We start from the raw sequence: 19,705 nt of genomic DNA on the forward strand, positions 1-19,705 counted from the left end.
AATAATAATAATCGTTGCATTTGACATAGCGCCTGATCACGTCGTCGAGACGTCTCAAAGGGCTTCACAGAATATACTGTAATAGTGAACTGACTGTGTATTTTGTGGGCGAAATAGGTTTAATGACACTGTACCATAGGGTATGTATGTTACGTTACCAGTCCTGTATCTCTAAGTACGTTAGATTGGTAAAAATCAGCACTTGATTGCCCCACGTCCTTTCCTTCCCCCTTTCTTGTAGCTTATTGTTAGACGGCAGAGAAAAAAAAATCACAAGTAGCTATAGATCTTCACACTTCCCTCTCTCTCCCGCTTCCCCCCACCCCACTTCCCTCTCCCGCCACCTCGACCCAAATCACAGTTACGACGAGAAAGTTGTGAACGCATTTTTTTTTACATGAAAAAAAACGTATAGTTTCTTTAAAAAAAATCAACAACATACTAAGCAGATAAGCACAGCCTTATAGTAATGGCACATTACCTTTGGAAAGCAGGATGTAAGATTGATTCTGTAAATTTTACACAAAAATGGCAAGAGAGAAATTGTAATACATTCCAGACAAAAAAGGAGTCCAAGTTTTTTATATATATATATATAGATGTATATGTTAAAAAAAACACACAATATCAAAACACAAGACAGCAAACGTCAACACAGCGATAGAGGATCATTTTGTGTGTTTTTAAGCACTCGGGGCGAAGGGTGGGGGGGGGGTGGGGGGAAAGTAATGCACAATAGAAAAAAAATTCGCATATTTTTATTAAGTAGACTTGAGAAGCTTCAGGGCTTGAAAACATTTTTTACTTCAAAAGGACGGATCGACACACTCGCTCACTCGACCCCTTCCGCGTCCGGAACGCACAAAACGAATGCTTGCTCCTCGCTTTATAATAGATAATAATCCTTGCATTTGACACAGTGCCCTCCCACGTCCTCGAGAAGCTCAAAGCGCTTTGCAGAATGCACTGTAAAGTGAACTGACTGCGTGTTTTTGCGGGCGAAACGCGGCAGCCAATTGCGCCCGGCAGCGTCCCCACAGACAGCCGTGGATTGCTTTCCCCTTTCGCTGAAGCCATGTTAATTTCGGGCCTTTTCCCCCCTCTCGCCCTCGACGGCTAGACCTAAGCATCAGCGTTCATTCAGCTCGGGTGGTGGGGGCGGGCGGTAAAGATACAAGTTTCGGGTGTCAAAGCTAGAGAGCGTCAAAGTGACCCAAGTTTCCAGCATCGCCTACGATGACATTATTGTAACCAACAACAAGTTGCATTTATATAGCGTCTGTCTCGCAGAGCAGTGGCTCGGGGCGCTTAACAGAGACGGAGCCCGACATCGAGCCGGAGGGGGTGGGTAGGGGGGGGGTGGGGGTGGAGGAGGAGGAGGAGGTGACCGTGAGCGCGGCCAGAGAGTAAGGTCATCAGTCGTGATCTAACAAGAGGAGAAGGAGTTTGTGTAGCGTCGCTGACAACAAGTTCAGGATGTGATATACCACGACGACAACTTGTGTTTATACGGCGCTCTTCACGCAGGGGAGCGGCCCAGAGCGCTTCACAGTGGCGGAGCCTGAACGCAACATAAGGAGGAAACTTTTAAACGCGATGCTTGGAAATCTGGTCACTTTGATCCTATCCCAGCAGGTCTGGTGAAAGTAAGTGCAACAAGAACGACAACTTGTATTCCCAGTTACTGATGAGGCCCTCCCGAATGATGGGGGTGGAATATGAGTGACTCTGACCACACTTTCCCCCCCCCCCCCCAGCAACAACAAAAATGTGTTGCTTTAAACGGCTGAGGGGTAAATCTCCCCAGCTGAATGACGAAGGCAAACCACTCGATCTCTCAATCTGTTTTGCAGTCTGACAAGACGTCTTAACGCAACCGACTGCAGTCTGTCCTTGACATAATATCGCCTGGGGAGTGCGAGCTGTCTTATTAATAATAATAATATTATTATTGTAGTTGTAGCATTTGTCTGGCTCCCAGTGCTGACTGGCGAGCTCCTTTGCCCACGGCTTGTTGCGCTGGAAGTCAGACAATCAGCTCTGGACGTGTCGACCCGGAAGTGTAACTGACTAATTTTAATTTAATTTAATTTAAATTTATGGTCCCAAACCCGCGGCTTATAAACAGGTCAGGCTGCGCGCATTGCACTGCGTTGCACTGCACTGCGCTGCGCTGCACTGCGCCGCTCACTGCTTGCTCATAACCATTTTTGTTTCCAAGCTACCGGTCAAGAAAAAATAATCCCAATAACCCTGCAGTTCGACCAGGGACAATTTTGTGGGGGACGGTTGACAATCAGAGCGGTGATAAAATCTGAAAACAGTCCACTTACCGTAAAGTGCAGTCACGAGCAATACTGCGACGCTTGTTATTCCGCAAGGTCAAACGGGTCAGAGACCCAGAAGCGGTCTACACCCGCAACAAGAATCACCCTCAGTGGTGTTTTCTCACATACCGAGGGCTTCGCTCCCATGGTATCTGGTGCCGTCGACCTACATCAATCAAGCTCACTTCTGCAGCATACATAGCGTGAGGCGTGGAGAGAGCTCGATAATTCCCGAGGCCTGAGGTGTTTGACTTCAGCGAAGGTTAAGTGGGGGAATCGAACGCAGCTCCTCCAAATTGAGCGGTTCTTGAGAAAATGGTGAAAGATCGCACCTTTCGATTTGGTAGATCAGTAACAAAAAGGGGCCGGAGTTTTTTTTTGGGGGGTGGGGGGGGGGGGGGCCGGGGTGGTGCAGGGGAGAGAGAGAGAGAGAGAGAGAGGGGGGAGCGCAGTGGGTATAAATTCAGGATCGGTTCGAGTTAAGAAAGGTTTTCGTGCCGGGCAGTTTTTCTACGACTAGTTGTTTGAAGGTAAGATCTTGATATTTAAAAGGGAATGAGGCAAATATTCGAAGGAGAATGTAAAAGGATGCGGGGAGAGAGAGAGAGAGAGAGAGAGAAGGGGATTGCAATGAAGTGTTTATAGCTCTAACAGTGCCAGCGTAGGCTCAATGGGCCAAACAGCCTCCTACACCGCTGCAATTCCTATCAATCTATCCTAATAATAATAATCCTCGCATTTCATACACAGCGCCTTATCACGACGTTGACACGTTTCAAAGCGCTTCGCAGAATATACTGCGAAGTGCAGTGACTGTCTATTTTGTGGGCGAAACCCACTATTTTGCGGGATCCTGCAAACGATCGTGGATTGAGTTGATGTAAATTCAATGGATCAATCAAGTCGGGGCTCCAGCTTTGATTCGTGTCAAAATAGTAAGTGGGAGATGGAACTATTCTCGTGGCTGGCCTTTTAAGGTGCCAGATGATGGGAGGTGCTGAGGATGGGATACAGAAAGTGTGCCAATTCATGCAGGTCTGGGGAATGCGGGGACAATGAGCAAGTCCTCATGTGCTTTTCTGATGCAGGAAAGTGGGTCCATAATCTATTGGAATGAGCGCTGACAGCCAGAGTGGCACAAATGAGCAGTCAGCCAGGTCCGCACCCAGTCTTTAAGGTTGCCGCAGAGTGGATGGAGGGCACGAGGTGACGTTCATGCAGACGTTGAGCTTGGATCGCCAACTGACCCAAACTTCAAGGGTTTTGGCGTGGAGAAAACTGTAAGGAGTCGAACCTTCAAATCAGAGTTTTAATAATAATAATCCTTGCGCCTTAAGACGCCGTCGAGACGTCTCGAAAGAGCTTCACACAGTGGACTGTGAAGTGGATTGACTGTATATTTTCCCAGAGCCGATTGGGAGAACTCCCTTTGCAAGAGGCTGCTGGTGGCAACTGGCCAAGGACGTAGCAACCTGACTGCTGTGTTGCCAAGAGATGGCTTGTGTGGCACGGAAATGAAAGCCAACTGGTTATTTTCAGACTAAGACCAGGCTGCACGAAAGAGAGTCCTCCTCTCTTTAACGAGGGCCTTAAGGCAGCGTAAGGCAGCAAGGTCGGATGAACTTTGTTGACGCAGGAAAACCGGGAGCCCCTTGTAAAAGGGGATTAGACAAACGCTTGAAGAGGAGGAACATTAAAAGGGGAGGAGAGCGGGAGAGCGGGATCAGATCCAGGTGGGGGAGGAGGGGGGAATCATGCGGAGAAAAAAATGCAAGCGCAGGCTTGATGGGCAAACACCCAGTTTCTGTGCTGTCCCTGACTGGAGAGCAGATGGTGGAGAGTGGGTTGAGTATCACAGAGATGCCCTCGCACACGCCAAGTCGCACACAGGCTGGAAAGCGTTACAAAACTGTCTGGCAGCAAATAGGCTGGACACCAGTTGTGCGGTTACACCTGAAAGCCTCATTTATGCCTTCTTCGGCCCCCGGACACCGCGATTAATAAGAGGAGCGAATCATAATAATCCTTGGCTTTGATGCAGCGCCTCATCACGTCCTCTGAGATGTTCCCAAAGCGCTTCACAAGAGTAGTGACTGTGAATTGACTGTACGCTTTGCGGGCGAAAGGCGGCAGCCAACGGCGTCCCACAAGCAGTCGTGGATCGAATGACCCGACTTATTTTTTTATTATTATTTGGCCGTGAGTAAAGTGGGTGTCCGAAGATCTGGAGTGAGTTCACTGCAGGTTTCAAAGCTGAAAGTTGGCTGGCGGTTGGGCGTCTAACTCCCAACACTCCGATTCGTTTTTCGAAGCTGCCAGATCTTCCAGAATTAGACTGCGTCCGACAGGGATAAGACTCCATAGTTTACACCAACGGCTTCTCGGGTATTGTCTGAGGAACACTCAGCGTGTCAGCTGAGGACCATATGGCGTTGTGGTCTGCAGGTGTGACCCGCTGGCGATGAAAACCAAAGGTTTTTAAAGCTCTCAACAGATCCCAGCGCCTTGGGACGTCCTCCTGACGTGAAAGGCGCTATACAAACGCAGCTGACTGTTGTCGTTCCCTTTTGGTTCAAAGAGCGTTTTGTAAAGGTCGAAACTCCGGTCGAGGACTCGAGGAGAATCGACCATAAAACAGACGAAAAGCACCTATCGCCCGGTGGTTGGAAGATCCCCATCGGATAAGGGATGCTGCTCGACTGGCTCTGTCCTCCTGCTTGTCCCCCTCGCCCACCTCCATTCCACCATCGGGGGGGGGCATGCTTTCAGCCGCTACTCCCCCCAAAACTCTGGAACACTCACTCTCTTTCTATCCCTCCCTCCGCCTTGCCCCTTCCTTCTCCATTTTCAGGTCGCGCCTGAAGACCTTCCTATTCAACCTGTGTCCACGGTTACCTCCCCCCCACCCCTCCCCACTCCCTGGCTCGGAGTCGTGCTCCACCACTGTCAAACACTCTGGGACGCTGCCCGGGAGTGTGTAAGTACAAGTTGTTGGTGGTGAGGTGTGGGGGTTGACAAGCAATAGTTCTGGCTCCGTCCATAGACGCTTTAAACCCCCACCCTAGCCCCGAGCCTGAAAGTGAAACCGACGTCTTAGCCAGGACGTTCCGATTCTAATGTAATGTTAACCCACGACCGAGTGTGAGCACAGTCACGGGATGTGGCTCGAGCGGGCAGAGAATACAAGGCAAAATCTGCAAGAAGCCAAGCCCAGCCTCGATGGCAACACCGAGCTGTGAATAGCGAAAGTTTGCCCTCACTTGAAACAACGGGTGTTAAACACTGCCCAGACATATTCCCCCCCATCCCCACCTCCTCCCTCCCTCCCCTCCCTCTGGCACTCCAATTACTTCAACCAAGTGGTAGTCTTCCTGTGCAAGCAGAAGAATTTTCTGGACGAAAGAACAACAAGGTCCATCCAGTTCCCTTTCTACCATCCTGGCTGTCGCTTGCACATGTTGTGTCCCAAACCATATACCCTGGGCCTGCAGTTGGACCATCCTGCCCTAACTTATTGGGACGATGTGGGCAATTACAAGAATTCCCCCCTTCCCCAGCCCCCACCCCGTCCCCGGCAGGGATGCGTTGGGCTGAATCGATCCCCTTCTGTTCAGAAAAAGTCACGAAAAAGTTTCCATCGCCTAAGTTTCTCTGCACAGACCGGGAGCCAAACGTGTGGGTCAGGCTCCGAACCAGGGAAATCTCAACACAATCATTTATCATTGAACAAACTGGGGGAAAGAACGGCAATGGGGGTGGGGGTGGGGGGGGGGCGAAAGAACGTTCGCGGAAGGTCTTCAGACGGGACTTGAAGGAGGCAAGCGAGGGGGTGAGGCGGAGGGATTGCGGGATAGAGTTCCCGAGTGCGGGTGCGGAGCTGCTGAATGCAGGAAGAGAATGGTAGGTAACACGGAGACTGCACTGCCCCTCTCCCACCCGCCTTCCCCTTGCTTCTTGATGCCACTGAGGTCCGAGGATATTAACACGTGAGGTCTTGTCCAACCAACCATGGCGTCTGTCTCTTGTATTGGCCTACTCATGTAACGTGTGGAGATGGGATCAAACAAAAATGGACCAACATTGAACGAAATAACTTAACGGGTGCGATCAAATGTTCTGGGGGAGGGGGGAGGGTGGGGTGGGGGGGGGGTGGATGGGAGAAACAGCTGGAAATTTGTGTACACACAACTGTAAAGGAAGCATCTCAATAGAGATTCTGTCAAACCTCTATGTTATCAGGCAATAAATATAGATTATGTATATATAAAAAACACAGAGAAATAGTCACTGAGTTCAAGTGGTGAATAGTCCTAAAGGTTAGTGAGTTAGTGAGTTTGGGCTGCCCACAGTCTCTCCCAAGTGTCTATAAGATTGATGAGAAAACGTTAGGACCAGCAGATCGTCTAGTCTCAGATTTTAAATCTCCCGGAGGGCGCTGTGTAAGAGCGAGTTTTTGTGTGGTCATCGATTTAATTTAAAAAATAATTTCTACAATTGCGCTCAGTTTTACAAAATAATTCCCTTTGTTAAAATAATTTGAATTTTTTTTGGGGAAAGTCACTGTCTAGCTTTCCATCGCTGTTTCAAAGAAAAACCTGGGAGACTTTTTCCTGTTTCTCTTGATTTGTGTTCCCCTCCTCACCCCGAATTTACAGCTACAATTCAAACGAATTGGCTGATAAGAGACTTTGAAGTCGTCCCCATATTATTCTAGACTGACGCTTCAGTGCAGTGCTGGGTGAGGTGCCGTCCTCCAATGTTAGACCGAGACAATGTTCCTGTCTCCATCTCCCTCGCCTTCAAAGCCCTCCACAGCTCAAGCTCCTTCCTACCTCTGAGACCCAATCACACCATATCAACCTGTCCGCTCCCTCCCCTCAGCCTGCTCCACCATTGATGGTCAGGCCTTCAGCCTCTCTGCCTCTCTCCCCCACCCTTTGGAACTCCATCACTCAGTCCCGTCACCTTGCTCCCTTCCCTCCCTTGCCTCCTGATCCGAACCACCAGCTCGGGTCCAAAATCCCTGACCGTCCAGCGCCTCGGGACATCCTCCCGACGTGAAAGTCGCCGTGTAAATGTAAATTGTTGTTGTTGTTGTTGTTGTTGTTGCTGCAATAAAAGGGGAGGGAGTTTCTCCGGGTGTCTTGGCCACCAATCAGCCCTTGATAAAATCGGGCATTCACTCCATAGCCGTGCGTGGGTCATGACTGTGCGCAAATCGGAATTCTTTTGCTTGAGTCATTAATTTAGGTCCCGTCTACCTTTTGATTCCGATGGGAGGTAAAGGCACCTTTTTATTCAGGCGGGACGTGGGTCATTGCTGTGTGCAACATGCAGTCACTGCACTTTACGGTTAATACTCCTGTGAAGCTCTTTGAGACACACACACACACATGTGATAAGGCGTTATTTCAAATACCAAGTCTTTTTGCAAAAACCCAATTCACTGTGGTCTTTAGGACGTTGGCGGGAGCAGTTCAGTTGACGCTTTTGCCAATAAAACAATTTTATTTCCTATTCACAATTTTTACGAAAAGTGATTTGAGAGATTTAGCTTCTCCGTTAAAAAAATAAAAGTTATTATTAACTGCAATAATCTCTTTTGTATAGTTTCACAAGTTAAATGCAGGGCCTGAAGGGTTCTGACCAAATTGTGCCCCTGGTGCTCGCAAGTAATAGACAGGTCTAAGCTAACGCACCAGGGGAAGGGGGAAAAAAACTGTGATACAGAATGCACTTGTCTTCATGTTGTCTGTCACTGGGTGGCAATGCAGACAGGACAGAATCCGAGCAGTTAACAGCAGTTCAGACATATCCTGCATGCAAAAGGTAGCGTTATAGGCAGCCAGGCTCATTCACTCCACCGAGCCATTTCTCCTATAAAGGAACTTAAAAGTTACACAGAATGCTGCGTAGCCACACAGATCCTGCGAGCCGGACTCACTGAAAAATATACCTGTCCATTGCTCCAAAAGGGTGCATGAAAATAACAAATAATTGCACACAATTAACTAGTTAAATCCTTGCATTTAATGTATCGCGTCGTTGCGACGTCTCAAAGCGCTTCACAGAACATACTACGGAGTGAATTGACCGTATATTTATTTTGTGGTCTGTTAACACATAGGCCATTTAGAAGAATCTTTTTGTCTGGGTTTTGTATTGTAGTTCTCACATTACTGTGGAAATAAACCCCAAACTATTTAGATGGTGATAATGTACAATTGTTAACGGCGTTTTGACAAAGTTACTTTTGATTTCTCTGCCTTTTCTGCTCCCTTCTTCAGCGCCTATTATTTTAACTTTTACATTACGCGTTACAGAGTAATAATAGATAATAATAATCCTTACAATTGATACAGCACCGTGCATGTTTAGATAACACTTCAAAGCGCTTCACGGGATTTACTGTGAAGCGTAGTGACCATATTTGTAGGCGAATGTGGCAGCGAGTCGTGGATTGAGTGACCAAATTAGTGATATATTTAAATTTTTTCAAAAAAAGGATTTTTACTCCCAGAAAGCCGTCCGCCAATCGACTAACAACCGGGTTCCTACTCACTGCTGGGTCACCAGAGACGCGTGGAGTGAGGAGACTTGCCTCACGTTTCACCCAGCCCAGGAATCAAACCCGGATCATCTCGCTTGAGGCGAGTTCTCTAACCAATACTCTACAGGACTCCACACTGAGTCAGAACAGGGCAAAGTGAAAGACCACAACTCCAATCATCTAACACCACCCCCCACCCCTGGACTGGCGCGACCATCAATTTTCAGCTGTGGCAAGTGAATTGGTGCTGGGCAAATTAAACAGGACGACTGGATTAAATGTCAGCTCACTGCTCTCCATAGGAAGGGACGTCTGCTGTTACTTACAGCTTGGGGTGACTGAGACACAACAACAACAACAAGATTGCATTTATAGAGCGCCTTTCACGTCGGGAGGACGTCCCAAGCCGCTGGACAGTTGGGTCGGGACCCGAGCAGGAGGGGGGGAAATGGTCAGGGTGAGGGGAGGGAAGGGAGGGAGCGAGGAGGGGTTAGAGAGTCGAGAGGGGAGCTGAAGGCACGGCTGAGGAGAAAGGTCTTGAGACTGGCCTTGAAGGAGGAAAGCAAGGCGAAGGCACTGGGGGAGATTAAAGCCTGGGGGCTGAGAGGCTGAAAGCCCGGCCACCGATGGTAGGGCGGTTAGGGCGGGAGGTGAGGAGCAGACCAGTGGTCCAGTGAAAACAGGATCCAGCTTTCACAGTCGACAAGACTGCCTTCGAGTCGAGTCGGCTACATTGCTTTACAGCTACGGTAAATTCCTCACCGAGGCCGAAACAAAATGGCAGGTTCAGGCCACGTGGCAAGAGTTAGGGAGCAATGATGAGTGGCTTTATGGATGTGAGGACGAATAATGAATTCAGACTGAGTGAGTGGTGTGGAACAATGCAATACACCAAGCAAAATGGCATCCGTTTAGCGCCTTTCACGTTGGGAGCGCGTCACAAGGTGCTGGACAGTCAGTTTGTTGGATTCCTGAGGGATGGGGCCAAGGGTGGGGGACGTTGACCGAAGGCGCAGTCGAAGAGGAAGGTCTTGAGATGGACCTTGAAGGAGGCAAGGAAAGGGGTCGAAGGCAAATGGCTTCTGGGATGGGGTTCCAGAGCGTGGTGGCAGACAGGTAGCTTGAAGGCCCGATGGTCGGGAGTGGACAGGGCCGGGGACGTGAAGCAGGCCATAGCCTGCCGACAGGAGGGAGCAGAGGCCGGCGGGTTGGTAGAGTTTAAGAAGGTGTCAGAGGTCGGGTGAGGCAAGAGCCTGGAGGGGTTTGAAAGGAGGGGAGAAACACGGCAAGAGCATCGGACATACAGCTGCCATGAACCGTACCGAGATGGAATCCGCTGGTGACCATGTCAACGGGTCCACAGACATGTTTGGCAACACTATACGGTCCAACAAGTTTGTTTTTTTGTCTGATACGTGCAGAAACCCACCGCCATGTTTAAGAGGTTTGAACACTCTTAAACTCGGCGCTGGGTTTCCGTGTGTGTCAAGACACCCGGCTGACTAACAACAACAACAACAACAACAACAAATAGCTGAATCGAATAAAGCAAAGTTTGTTAAGTTTGCCCTCACTATTCTCTGCATTGGTGTCATCGCTCACTCAAAACTCTCTCCCCATCACTCACAGGCAAAAGGAACGGAAATTTTAGAGCCCTTTCAGAGATCAGCTTCTGTTTTAACATCCAAAATGTCTTCTTTCCTCCCCGTTAGTTAATTAATGGATTAAAATAAAGTCTCTTTTTCGGTAAGTAAACACATCTACATGATCACGAAACACAAGAGGAAGTAAAGAACAGAAAAGGATTTGCAATAACAACAACAACAACAAGTGTACATGGGACTGACGTGAGACTTGCCGTAATATGACAGATGCAAAAATAAAAATACAGAGAGGTGCCGTTCATCCCAGCTCATTGAGAAAGATGGTGATTAAAGCCCCAAAAATATCATCAATGCTTCATCCCAACCCGAGACAGAATGAATACACACATGCGCTGGGATATGGAGATGCCCAAGGATGCACTTTATTCTCTCCCCCCCACCCCCCGTGCCCCCGCACCCCCACCCAAACCCCTCACCCCCATTTTTCTTGGCTTCTTCCCAAGCTCAGGGCATTTCAATAGCAGCGGTTCAACAGTCCAGGGGCTCAATTAAAAGTGTGGGTTAAGAAGGCCTCAGTCGATTTGATCTCACCCTTCCAGAATAATAATTATATGATAATCGCTGCATTTGATATAGCGCCTTATCACGTCTTCAAGACGCCTCAGAGCGCTTCACAGCGGCAAACCTGTGAAATGGACGAACCAGGGAGGAAACGGTGGCGGCGGATTTTACTAGTAGGAGCAGACTGACAAGGGAATCAGATCGATTAGGGGGTATGAGAGAGTCGCAAAGGCTTTGATTTGGATGAACTTCAGTGGACTCCGAACATTCCTCTGCAGCGGATAACTTCCGACACCCCTCCCCGCCGAGTGGAAAGCCACACTATCAATCCTCGTGAGCAGCTGTACGTTAAAAGCAATAAAATCCCGGATCAATAACATGGCTGTTTCAACAGGAGTGTCCGAGGTTCAGTTCAGTCAGAACTGGGGGCCCAAACGTCAAATATTTACTGCAGGAATTACACCACTACCCCACAAGGCTACCCAGGAATGATCCCACTAAATTACACTGTGTGTTTGAGAGAGAGTGGGGGGGGTAAAGGCAACACAATTAATAGGCAGCACTCTCCATCTCGCAGATGTTTAATAATAATAATAATCCTTGCATTTGATATCGTGCCTTATCACGTCGTTAAGACGTCTCATTTTGCAAGTATTTGCAATCCCCCCCCCCACACCCACTCTGCTATTATTCTCTGGATTAAGGCTGGCATTGGACTTTGGGTGTTCACAGGAACGCACACAAAAAAATTGGGCAAATAGAATTGGGCGATTAGGACAGAAAAGCGAGAGGATTTGATGAGGAATCTAAAGGGTGCGAGTCAAACCTTATCATCTTAACGGGTGTACATTTTACGGTGTTGTTACTGTATTACTCCCGAAGACTCTGGAACGCTCTCCCTCAAAGCCCCCGCCTCGTCCCCTTCCACCCCCATCTTCAGGTGCTTGTTACGGGGGTATTTGCTGCTCCTGACATAGCACGTCCTCGTTACTTTAGTGTTTAGACCGTTTCCAGTGCCTCGATGCTGGAGCTGACACTGTTAAGCCGGAGGGTCAGTGGTGTGACCCGAAGGGATCGGAAGGTGACAGCTAATGGGGCAGCGACTGAAGCCGATGTGGGTTGGGATCTGACCTTTTCCTTTTTTGGAGTTTTTAAAAGGGCGGCAAGATCAAAAAGCTCGGCCAAGCAAAACAAAAACACCACACACGCACACACAAGCCCATGCAGCTATCGATGCGAATGAATGGGGGGGGGGGGTTGCAAAAATGCAAGGCTATTTTCCCCCCCGCCCCCACCCCCAACCCGGGAATGTGTCTGGACGCATTCAAGATGGACGCTGCTTGATGACTGACGTGCGTGGACAACCATCTTTCTGATGAATGGCACCTCCCTACACGGCGCTGAGAAAACATGAAAGCAAGAGCTGTACTCACATGAAAAACTGGGAGCCGTTAGTATCTTTTCCTCTGTTTGCCATTGACAACAGGAACTCCCTGTCGTGTTTGAGCACAAAGTTCTCATCTGTCCAAGAAAGGAGTAGTTGGGTCAGTCGAGAAAGGCGCTACCAGGGAGCACTTTATCTTGAACACTTGGCAATTGCACCAACAACAGAGTAACAGCCTTGCTCTAGGCCTCACCGCAGCTTAAACACGACAATAACGTGTCTAGAAAGGGACACAGGCTTCAAATTCCTTTACATTATCATTACCGATAATAATGCACTAATGCTCCTAGATGAGCAATTTAATTTTCGGCTGCGTGTCTGTGTGTGTCTGTGTGTGTGCGTTTGGGGGGGATGTGGGGGGGGGGGGGGTCGGGGGGGGGGGAAATGTGTACGCCTGTGTGCGTGTGTGGTGGTGTGTACGTGCGTGTTTTTGCGTGTGGAAGGGTGGTGGGCGTTCATGTCTGTTTGTGTATGTGCACGTCTGTGTGTGCCTGTATGTCCGTGTGGGGGGGGGGGGGGCGAAGGCGTATGCGTTTTTGAACGTCTGCGTGTGCGCATATCCGCGTATGTGCGTAACTGTGCACGTGTGCACAGCTGACGCGTGCGCAAATCCGTGCGTGTGCACATCTGCGTGTGCGCGCGCGCGCCTGTGAGCGCGTGTAAGTGTGCGTGTGTGTGTGTGTCTCTCTGGGTGTGCGTATGCTTCGTTTTGAAGTCTGGCAAGCAATAAAAGAAAAAAAAATCAGACCATATAACTCCATCAACTCTGCCGATAAAGGTACTTGCTTGGGAGGGTGCAAGGAGAGGGTGGGGGGGGGGGGGGGGGGGGGGGGGGGGGCGGGGGGGGGGTGGGGGGGGGGTGTTTTTTTTTAATTGTGTTACTTAGCTTTTTTTTCTCTTACCTTTTCATTTTGCAAAAGATCACATTCTCTATAAATAAAAGAATATGTTGAAAGTTTTAGGCAGGACGATAGGTTTTCTCATGAATAAATTGCCTAGCCTCCATGCTGCAAGTTGCAAGTTTTTTAACTGCATAATAATTTACCTCTTTTTTTTTTCTTTTATAAATTTTTTTTCTCATAAATCCACAACTTTTTTTTTTTCTCTTTCTCCCTCTCTCTCTCTCTCTCGCTCTCTCTCTCGCTCTCTCGTAGTTACCAGTGAACAAGCTAAGAAATGATTAGCCCAAATTCATGCATCTACTTTGTGCATGCAACAATCCAAGCACTAGCTACATGCAACAGGTGAGGGAATTAAAAGCAATACTATTCACGTATTGTTAGATGGGGTGGGGGGGGGGGGTGGGGTGGGGTGGGGGGTAAGATTTCTATTCAACAAGTAAAACAGAACGAGATCAAGGTTGGGCCTTTAGATTTCGACAGAAGTCCTACCTTCAAAGTATCCGCCGTAAATAGATTCTCCTCCTCGTCCATTACCTAAGAACCACAAGTGTGTAAGTACACCAGGTTCCAAACTGGACCCCGTGCAACGCGTCAAACATTAAAGTGCAGGATTCCTGCCCCTTCCGTCGAGCACACGTCCCGCAGCGTTTCACGAGTGTACGGCGGCTCCAGTCGCAGTGAACTGCGTGCGCTTGCAGGCACTCGCGGCAGGCCCGCACCACCAGCGTCAACCACAACAGCTTGCAGTCTCGTCGTTGGGAGCCCCCGTCTCTTCTCGAACTTCACCGCGGGGAGCCTTGATAACAATCATCCTCGCATTTTCGTGCAGCGCCTTATCACGTCGCCGAGACGTCTCAAAGCGCTTCGCGGGACACGCCGTAAAGTGAATCGGCTGCGCGTGTGTTTTGTGGGCGAAAGGCGGCAGCCGATTGCGCACGGCAGCGTCCCCACAAACAGCCGTGGGTTGAAGCGACCAAATTATTATTTATTTTTTAGAAAGAATTATTAACTCCCAAAAAGTGATCTACCAATCAACTAACAACTGACAACTTACTGCTGGGTAACGAGGTGTGGGAGGAGGAAGGAAACTTGTCTAAGATTTCGTCCTGCACCACCCCCCCACCCACCACGCCCCGCACCGGGAATCAACCCACAAACGGGCTTAACCACAACAGGCAGATGAGACCCGGGTTTAAGGGGCTCATCTTAGTGCCGTCAACGCAAGGTCCCAGCCCTGCACTCGAGTGTCAGTCTGGAACTTTTAAAGCCTTGACGCCGAGTCTCTACGAATAACCTTCTGTGTGAGTGTGTCTGTGTGTGTGTCTCTCTCTCTCTTCTGTGTGTGTGGAAGTGCTATGAGCCCAAACTGAGAAGGCTTTACGCTAGGATCACCTTTTGACAGTGCAAACACTCTCACGCACACATGCAAACAATAGTCTAATCAAAGTTATATCAAGGCAGTAATCCACTTGGCTCCCTAGCGCTGTGAGATGACTTGATACCGCTTTGATCATGAACACAGATGATATTCTTCCCACCTTCGCTGAAGTCACCACCTTGGATCATGAATTCTTTTACAATGCGATGGAAAGTGGAGCCCTTATAACAAAGCTGCTTTCGAGTTCTTTTTCCCAATCCTTTTTCACCTGCAAGAGACAAACCTTAGTTCAGCAGCAGTAATAATAATTCCTATGCTTGCATTTAATACAGCGCCCTATCACGTCTTCGATAGGATAATAATAATAATAATCCTTGTATTTGATACCGCGCCTTATCATGTCTCAAAGCGCCTCACAGGATACCCCTGTAACGTGAATTGATTGTATATTTTATGGGCGAAATGCAGCTCTCCCTTTAACACGGTGAACAAGATTCATACAGAAAGCGATGCACGGAAGGGTTCCTCGTACCGATGGCTTATATGCACGGCCTGATCGAGCTGCAGGACAAGTGTTGGGATTTTTGTTCCAACGCACAAGGCATTGATAAGGATACATCATGTACCACCAACACGCGGCAGTTGACATCTCAAGAGGTAAATGGTCATGCGAAATCACAATGACAACAAGCAACGTAACCCCCCCTCTCCCCGTACCTTCCCTCCCGCACCCCACCCCCTTGAAGTGCCGTGCGGGACAGAAAACTTTGTCGCTAACTTTTGTGAGCTCATCTGCCCCTTTTGATGAGTGAGAAGAGAAGAGGTACAGCAATGTTTATCCGGACTGGTTATTGTTACATCATCACCCAACAGGACGAGAAGTTTAACATTCCTCAAAGGGGACGCCTGGACAGGCCGAGATTCCAGCAGAATTTTGCATGAATAAAATAATAATAATCCTTACATTTGACACAGCGCCCGATCACGTCTTCGAGACGTCTCAAAGCGCTTCACGGGATAACACTGCAAAGTGAATCGACTGTGTTTTGTGGGCGAAACGCGGCAGCCGATGGCACACAGCGGCGTTCCCCCACAAACAGCCGCGGGTTGAGTGACCAATTTTTAAAAAAAATTAGGTGGGGGAAGATTTTTACCCACGAAAAGCCATTGCCAATCAACTGACAACCGGGTTCCTACTGCGTGTGTGTGTGTGTGTGGAGTAATTAAACTTGCCCAACTTTTCGCCCGGGAATCGGACCCAGGTCCTCTCGCTTGCGAGGCGAGTGCTCTAACCCACTGAGCTACAGGACGACTTATAGGTAGAAATTGGGTGAACTGTCCGCGTTAAGGTTTAAAGTGGGGAGACCCGGGGACTTTGGCAGCAGTCAATCTCTACCTTTCGTGATGGGGGCAGTTTAGGCAGTTTCTCAGCTAAACCGCTAGATGGAGCATTGCCCACTGGCTTAGCACAAGAGAGCGACGCCGGGGAAGATAAAAGAGGAAAGGAAAGGGTCCGGGAAGGGGGGCAGAAAGAGACGATGAGGGGGGAGGGAGGAGAAGGAACAAAAGGGTTGATTCGGTATCCGATGGAGCTCAGTGGTTGGAGCGTTCGCCTCGCGAGCGAGAGGACCGGGTTCGGTTCCCGGTCAGGTCGGGGCGAAACGTTGGGCAAGTTTCCTCACTCCACACTCACACACACACACACACACATGCGCCTCTGTTTACCGGCAGTCAGTAGGAACCCGGTTGTTAGTCGATTGGCGGATCGCTTTTCCGGGGGTAATAATCTCTTCAAAAAAAAATATAATCATAATTTGGTCACTTCAATCCACGGCTGTTTGCGGGGACGCTGCCGTGCGCAATTGGCCGCCGCGTTTCGCCCAAAGTCAGCTCAGTATATTGAACAGCAATGTATCCGGTGAAGCGCTTTGAGAGGTCTCGAAGACGCGATAAGGCGCTGTATCAAACGCCAGGATTATTATTATTATTACCCGCCTGAGAGAGATTTGTGCGTTTTTTTTTTAAAACGTGTTCAGCAAAAGGGGCCAAGTGATTTTTTTGTCCCCGACGGTAGCAAGATAGCGCAGACGCCATCCGCACTCAACAGCGCAGTGCAGTCTCGTTTACCTACCTGTGCAAAGAAAGAGGAAGTTTTTACAGGTCTTGGGGCAGACATCTGAGAACAATTCAAAAACAATGCGGCCCACTGTAAGAGATGGAGAAGTGAGTGATCATTCCAGGGTTTCCACAATCGCATGTAAATATATGCAGCTCGAATCCATCTGCCAGCGTGTCGCCAGAGCCACGGGTAACCTGTTAATAAATGCTAACGGAAAAACCCGTCGGAGTTGTTGGAGAATTAGCACATAACCCACGTCTGAAAAAGCTTTTCCTCCAAGGACTGTGGTTTATCCACCAGCTCAGTCTCACATCCTGCCCGCGTCGAATTCACTGCAGCTTAGGAATGGACAGGGACGTCAAAATATCAAACCCACTCAAAAACAGAACGCACGTTATTAACAGGCTCTCGTTTTTTTTATATATGTGCGTGGCTCCTGACGGAGTCTTTCTGATCTCAGCGGGACAGCCTGGCGCGCGTTTCCACCGCGCGTCAAACAATACACAGCGTTTTCGCAATTTTACAGAATATTGTACCAGGAAAACGGAAAAATAAGCTTTTAAGTCACGTAAAAAGAACAACAACTTGCTTTTACGTAGCGCCCTTCATGCAGGATAGCGTCTCGGAGCGCTGATATACAATACAATATTTACACAGCCCCTTTCACGTTGGGAGGATGTCCCAAGGCGCTGGACAGTCGGGGATTTGGACCCGAGCTGGGGGTTGGGGTAAGAGAGGCTGGAGGGCAGGGAGGGTGACCGAAGGCTCGGTTGGAAGAGGGGGGTCCTGAGGCGTGCCTTGAAGGATGAAAGGGAGGGAGCGAGGCCAAGGGAATGTGGGATGGAGTTCCACAGGATGGATATGGGAACAGAGATGGCCGTTCAACCTGTGAACGCTGCTCCGCCATTCCTTTAGATCATCAGCGAGTGATTTATCTGTTTTTAATACCGTTTTGCCTGCCCTTTCTCCACACTCCCTGACTGCGGCCTCTTGAAACACCCCACCGTCTCTGCACTAACAGTCCTTTAAACCAAGTGATTTCCCCACTCCCACCATCCTGAGCGAGGAAATATCAACCCCAACCTCGGTTTTCTTCTCAAAGAAATTTGCGCGCAAAGCTTCGCGCCAAACAACCACTCTTATTGATTTATACAGCGCCGTTCACACCAGGCCGTGCGGCCCAGAGGGCTCGTGCGTTGCACATATCGTCGGAGGTGCCGCCTGCAGGTGAGACGTTAAACCGACGCCTCACCTGCCTGTTCAGGTGGACGTTAAAGACCCCGCGGCTGTTTGTGGGGACGCTGCTGGGCGCAAATCGGCTGCCGCCTTTCGCCCGCAGAACACACAGGCAATTCGCTTTACGATACAGCCTGCGGAGTTCCTTTGAGACGCCTCGATGACGTGACGGGGGCGCCACATCAACTGCGCAGGTTGTTACCGTCACCGTGAGGAAGAACGGCAGCGAACCAACAAAGGGAGGGTGAAGAGGAGCCCCGGGGCTTTGGAGAAGAGAAAAAATAGAGGAACTCTCAAAAGGGCATTAAAATATTGCAGACCAGAAATAATAACTAACAACAACAATCCTCGCCTTTGATGCAGCGCCTTGGCACGGACTTCGAGACGTCTCAAAGCGCTTCACGGGATACGCTGTAAAGCGAGTTGACTTAGTCTACTGCGTGGGCGAAACACATGCGCGTGCGAGAGAGAAATTAAAATGATGCAGCTTCCCATCTGCGTAGCTCGATTCGACCTTCCTGTGATTAACGAGAGCCTTTTTTTTTTCGCGCGCGAGTTGTCTTCGGGTTAACAGTAAAGCACAACCTTCGATGGTTTTTCCCAGGACGGTTTAATTCCCGGCTCTAAACCAACACAATGCCGGAGCAGGCTCCACGTCTAGAGGGATATCATTAGCCTCGAGCTGCATTTTCCTTGGACCGGACCGGGGCTGATCATCTCTCTGATCTTTTCGGCTTCTGGTCCCCGTTTCCGTGGTAACCAGCTCGTGTCCCCCCCCCCTCAGTCGGGGGAGTGTGAGGTAGAAGAATAGGAACTCCCGATTTAGACATTCGGTGCTTTAATTCATTCAAATCGTCTAATCCAAAAGCGTGGCCCGCAAAAGCAGTAAGTCATTGAGTAACATGTGAATTTGTGAGCATCGAGAGTCTTCCTTCGGGTTAAAAAAAAAATCACTCATGAATGCCATCGCTTTGTGAGGAAAAGGCTTCCAGGTGACACTGTCTAATCGCGAGCTCTGGCACAAACTCCTTAGGGTCAGAGAAGAGCGGATGACGCGCCAGCCTACAGGATTTTAAGCGGAACAGACACAAGCAAACGTTGCAACCAAACCCCCCCCCCCCCACCCCGTATAAAATGTTACGCTGGTCTCATCAGTTAAATAAGGAATGCTGGACGAAAAAAGATCAAGCAAGGTCCATCTAGTTGGCCCTTCCACCTTCCTGGCGGATGCACGCACATGTGCCCTGAACTACCCACGCCACGTACTATATATCCCATAATGTTATTTCCACGACTTGTGGGACACTGCTGTGGGCGGCTGGCTGGCTGTGTTTCACCCAAACCCCCCCAAAAAAACCAGTCACTTCACTTTACAGTCTATCCTGTGAAGCGCTTTGAGACGTCCCAACCACGCAATGAGGCACTATATCAAATGCGAGGATTATTATTATTTCTCTGTCCGCCAGAGACGATAAGCAAATTCTCCACAATATTAACCCACCCTCATGTTGCTAGTATTTGGCGGTGTGTTGTTCATAGCATAAGAGGACAAATCATGATAATTACAGAAGAGGAGGCGTTTTT

The 19,705-nt window shown here is 49.2% G+C and overlaps 1 protein-coding gene across 7 annotated transcripts in view; it reads right to left on the reverse strand.

Moving 5' to 3' along the window:
* nktr (natural killer cell triggering receptor) overlaps positions 1–19,705 on the reverse strand; it is an 82,419-nt gene that overhangs the window by 21,264 nt on the left and 41,450 nt on the right. For 5 of the 7 annotated variants that reach the window (XM_042332502.1, XM_042332500.1, XM_042332499.1 and 2 more), the window contains exons 4-7: positions 16,898–16,972; positions 14,927–15,034; positions 13,878–13,922; positions 12,476–12,563 (exon numbers count right to left, since the gene is read on the reverse strand). In XM_042332502.1, the coding sequence (XP_042188436.1) occupies positions 12,476–12,563; positions 13,878–13,922; positions 14,927–15,034; positions 16,898–16,972 (316 nt within the window). Of the gene's footprint in view, positions 1–481; positions 566–12,475; positions 12,564–13,388; positions 13,417–13,877; positions 14,241–14,926; positions 15,035–16,897; positions 16,973–19,705 lie in introns of those variants that run through there. The other 2 variants (XM_042332504.1, XM_042332505.1) reach the window with 2 other exon arrangements.

Source organism: Callorhinchus milii, unplaced genomic scaffold (assembly GCF_018977255.1).
Source record: "Callorhinchus milii isolate IMCB2004 unplaced genomic scaffold, IMCB_Cmil_1.0 Scaffold2, whole genome shotgun sequence".
Taxonomy (NCBI): domain Eukaryota; kingdom Metazoa; phylum Chordata; class Chondrichthyes; order Chimaeriformes; family Callorhinchidae; genus Callorhinchus; species Callorhinchus milii.